Source organism: Sinocyclocheilus anshuiensis, unplaced genomic scaffold (genome assembly GCF_001515605.1).
Source record: "Sinocyclocheilus anshuiensis isolate Anshui unplaced genomic scaffold, SAMN03320099.WGS_v1.1 scaffold1225, whole genome shotgun sequence".
In the NCBI taxonomy this organism is placed as follows: Eukaryota; Metazoa; Chordata; class Actinopteri; order Cypriniformes; family Cyprinidae; genus Sinocyclocheilus; species Sinocyclocheilus anshuiensis.
The window spans coordinates 319411-324135 of NW_015552623.1; the positions used below are offsets into that span (position 1 = coordinate 319411).

At 36.1% G+C, this 4725-nt stretch overlaps 1 protein-coding gene across 2 annotated transcripts in view; it reads right to left on the reverse strand.

Moving 5' to 3' along the window:
• LOC107666287 (microtubule-associated protein 1B-like) overlaps positions 1-4366 on the reverse strand; it is a 53547-nt gene extending 49181 nt beyond the window's left edge. For both annotated transcript variants that reach the window (XM_016457518.1, XM_016457519.1), the window contains exon 1: positions 4123-4366. In XM_016457518.1, the coding sequence (XP_016313004.1) occupies positions 4123-4348 (226 nt within the window). In that variant the 5' untranslated portion in view covers positions 4349-4366. The remainder of the gene's footprint in view (positions 1-4122) is intronic.
• Positions 4367-4725: the final 359 nt, after the last annotated feature.

The window sequence follows — 4725 nt, forward strand, 5'->3', positions numbered from 1 at the left end:
TCCGCAAAGGAACCCGTCATCACGTGAGCCCGATCCCTTCCATTCCATAGACTGTTGCTCTAACCCGTTTGCTCTCCCTCTCTCTCTCTCTCCCAGCACCTGTTCAATAAAGCTCTCTGTTTACTTTACCTCTCCGTCCCTGGTCTCCTTCTGTACTGTGACAACATCACTGTCTCAGTGCATTAAGCATTTTTTTTATATGAGAGGAAAACACTTGTAAATAAACGTGTTGCGTTCACATTTTGATCTTATATGCATATCTGCACATAGTATATGCTTTACAATTTTGTCTTTATCACTGTCTTGGTACATTAAGCCCCTTTAAGCATTTTAGAAAGTCCCCTGTTCAAGTTCTGCTAATCCACAAGCCTAGTAGTGAGAGTCATGCTCGCAATGAAGGTAATGTTAACTATTAAACCAACCAAATCAAAACTTTCAAAAACACACAGCAATGTGATTCTTTTATTGAGTGAGAGTCAGTGGGTTTAATCAGTGACATTAACAGATTTACTATTCGGCGTCTTCTCCGCGACCTCCTTCCCTTGGTGTTTTTACACATAGAAAAGGCAAAAAAACGTATTGCATTGTCCAGTTTTATCTCAGAACTATGATCTGAGTTACTATTGCAATTATCGATACAGTATGAATGACATACACTGGTGACATTTTTCACAATCACGACAAACAATCAAATACTGCCCTAATAAAAATTAGGTATATTAGCATTGTTCCTGTTTAATTGCAATGGCGAAATCCATCATGGCGGAGAAAATTAATCGTAGATGGAGGTTTTAATCGCAGGTTACAATTCTAATCCCTAATTTGTTAATCTGTGTTTAAAATTAAGTGGTGCAACACAACTCGATTTAAAATAAAACCCAGATCAACAAATCCTTGATTAGCTCTAAACTTTACTTAAATTAATCCTTGTTGGTGCAACCCACCCTTAGAGTAAGTGGCGAATAGTGGATATAGCTACTGTATACAATGCATCTATTGACGGAAAAAGGTGCGCTGCAGAGGCGAGGCTCACGCAGCCTCTCCAGGAGAAATCAAAATGCGCAACACTTACGAAACTCAGCATCCTGAGGTAAAAATTCAAAATGGAAAGTTTTTATATTTAAAATACAATTAGTTAGGCAACATCACACAACGTTTTCACCATTACGACTGTTTAATAGTTCTATAAACAGTTCAATAAGCAAATACAATAATATTAGGTCACTTACATTTTAGTCAGAAACACAGCGCACCTCACAGCAAACAGCCCATTCATTGCTGATTGATTCCGTGTTTTGAACGAATCATTTGAGTCAAATTTTCATTAGCCCATGCATAAACATCTGATGAATCTGCCGTTTGAACGAATCATTTGAGTCAAATTTTGATTAGCCCATGCATAAACATCTGATGAATCTGCCGTTTGAACGAATCATTTGAATGAATGACTCAATGACTCAATCATTAAACGCTCACTACTGGCGTTTTAATTTCGTTGAAAAGTATCAATTCCACCATCATTTCTTGTTTGTATATTCAAAAATATTTAAAAGAATCTCATAATATTACTTAATGCAGTTGTATTTTTCAGTGTAAATGATTTAATTTGATAACGTATAGATCACATAATCATTATTATTGAATTTATGGATCAAATGTAAGAAATTGAAATGAAAGTATTAAATAGATTAGTGGGAAAATGCCATCTATAAAGGCAAAAAAAAAGCCCTTGGATAAAATATAAAAAACACACAGATTTATATGTCACAGCTGATAGAAAACTGATGAAAATATTGCTTCAGAAAAAAACAAAACAAAACACACACACACACCGGCGCGGCGGGTACATGCATTAAACAGACGGACCACAGTAGAGAGAGAGACAATATTCAGTGCAAAAACATTCATTGTGCTGAAATATCTGTTGTTGAACATTAAATTTAGGTTTAAAAGTCAACATGCAGTGTGAGTAATTTATGAGAGTATAGGAACTGTGAAGGGACAGCAGCGTGTAATTGTCTGAATATAAATGTCAGAAGCTTTTACAGGATAAATAAATGACAGTAAGAGGAGACTGACTGTGATCAAAGTGCACGCGACACGTGTTCCTGCAGAACATTACTGTGATTTTATTCGTCTTTATTTTCTTTATTATTTAAATTTTTGGTCTAGAGATTTAAACTATATTCACTATATAGCCTACAGTGATTAACAAATTTATTAAAACAAATTTATGTAAGGTTTTTAACCAATTTTGTAAGGTTTGTGTCACTGCTGCTCTTAACTAACAGTAGGCTATTGGTAATTACCAAAACCATTTTTTTACTTTCTGTATTGGTTAGTCCTCCAATATGCGTAAGCTCTTTAGTAACAGTAGTAGGCTATTTTTAATGCTATAATATAATTTTTGCTGTTTTTTTGTTTTTTGTCAAAAAATTGTCAAGTGCTTTATAGTGTTTTTTTATTCAGATACCCAATTAGTCAAAAAGTACATAAACAATGCCAGCAAGCATGCAAGCTGTTATCAAAGGCAAAGGAGGCCATTTTTGTTATTATGTGAATATATACTATTTAGTTGTTTCAGTTTGTTATTTGCCCAAAAAATGACAATAACATTTTTAGGATTAAACCATTTTTTTTGACAGATTCCTAAAATATTTGTGCTTTCTCTTATGACAGGTGGTCTAATAAATTGTTAAGGACTGTATGTTTTCATAGCATTCAGTTGGCACATTTGTTTGAAGGACATTGGGCAGAATGTGGAATAGTGTGTTTTTGTCAGTAAAATTAAAATAAATACAACTTTTTTTTAATCCGATTAATCGAAAGAAAATAATAATAATAATCGGCCAACTAATCGATTATCAAAATAATCGTTAGTTGCAGCCCTAATAAAATAACATTTAATAAGATTCCAGTTCAATTGTAAAATAAATACAACTTTTTTTTAATCCGATTAATCGAAAGAAAATAATAATAATAATAATAATCGGCCAACTAATCGATTATCAAAATAATCGTTAGTTACAGCCCTAGAAATGACAAACAACAAGCGCTACTCTACACTGCTCAAAACTCGCGTTTGAATCATCAGTGGCAAATCCTTTAAAGAAGACAAAGGAAAACTTGAAATCGCATCATATGACCCCTTTAAATGTTAGATGCTTCTTAGATGCTTAAGCTTTGATGCTTCTATTGAATAACAGGCTACAAAAAGGTACCCATAGATACAAAAGCTAGATATATACACTTTAGGTACTAATATGTACTTTTAAAGTGCTACTATGTATTATTTAGGGGTAAAAATGATAAAAATGCTTTTGTACCTTAGAGTATCACCGCAGTGACAGCTTTGTACCTTTTTTCTGAGATTGTATGCACATTTTCCTTGACTATTTTATGCTTGAATGAAAAATAAACACTACGGACACTCCTACTGCCATAATTAATCACCGGCCTATAGTAAGTTTAAACACCTGCTCAAAATATAGTGGTAAATAAACAACATTTTCAACAACAATATCTCGAGATCCCCGTCCTTACAGACCATCAAAACTGCAGCTTCATCATCACTTTTTCATCCAAAAATGCATGGCGCAGTCCTCCGCGCAGTCAGGCGAGGTCGCCGCAGTGTGCTGCTGCTGCCGGAGCTAGTATGCAATGGTCTGATCAGATCATATAACGCTCCAAAGAAGTACACATGACAGGCGATGTGTAGAAATTGCTTAATTATTTCTATTAAGGAAATTATATCATTGGTAATCATTTGGAAATTAACATTAGCAACGTCGTTTGTTTGGGACTGAAGTGCGTCAGTAATTACATGAACACGCCCACCGCAGCACAGTGTGCAGCCTAGATAGGTGTTAACTTGCGTTGAATTAAGTTAAAATGAAGTATGCAAGACATCTCCGTGATATTTTGATAATATGATACCATGTAATACCATAACGACTTAATAAATTTAAATAGGTATAAGAATAAATTTGGTAGGCTTGTCACAATTCACTGTGAATAATAAATATTCATTCAACAAAATAATTTGATTTAAAAAAAAATCTGGAAAAATCATAAGCCATATTGAATGTGTCAGAGGAGGCATGCTTTCAGTAAGAGGCTCACCGCGCTCTATGTGCTGTCTGGCGGTGTGCAGCTGGTGCTCTGTCGCGATCTCTCCGATCACGATGAGCATGTAGAAGTTTCCCTGGCGGGAGGTCGGCTGGAGCCGCTCTTCGGTGCTCGTCTGCCCGCGGTCCTCGTCCTCCTCCACCGCTGCCAGCGCTCCTCGCGACGGAATCTCCATGGAAACAACCCCGCGCGCCGACACCGGGCCTGCGGTTATCTCCATGACAACTGCTGCCACCTGCCCTGCTGCAAAGTTAAGACAGCGAGGGCTGCTGCTCAAACTATGCGAAACTAGGCGCTGTTTACCTGCGTCTGATTGGCTAAAAGACCATGCAGCTGTGTGATGTCACAGCTGGACGCCAAAAAAATAGCGTCGCGATGCAAATACGACGCAACGTTATTAACTCAAATGTAACGGGCTGTGGTTTCAACAGTACCTCAAAATGTGCAGTAAACAAATAGTTTATGATAATTAATAGTTAGCATATTTAATAAGATTTCATTGGTATTCCTGTCCATTACGACAAACAGACAGACAGACAGACAGACAGATAGATAGATAGATAGATAGATAGATAGATAGATAGATAGATAGATAGA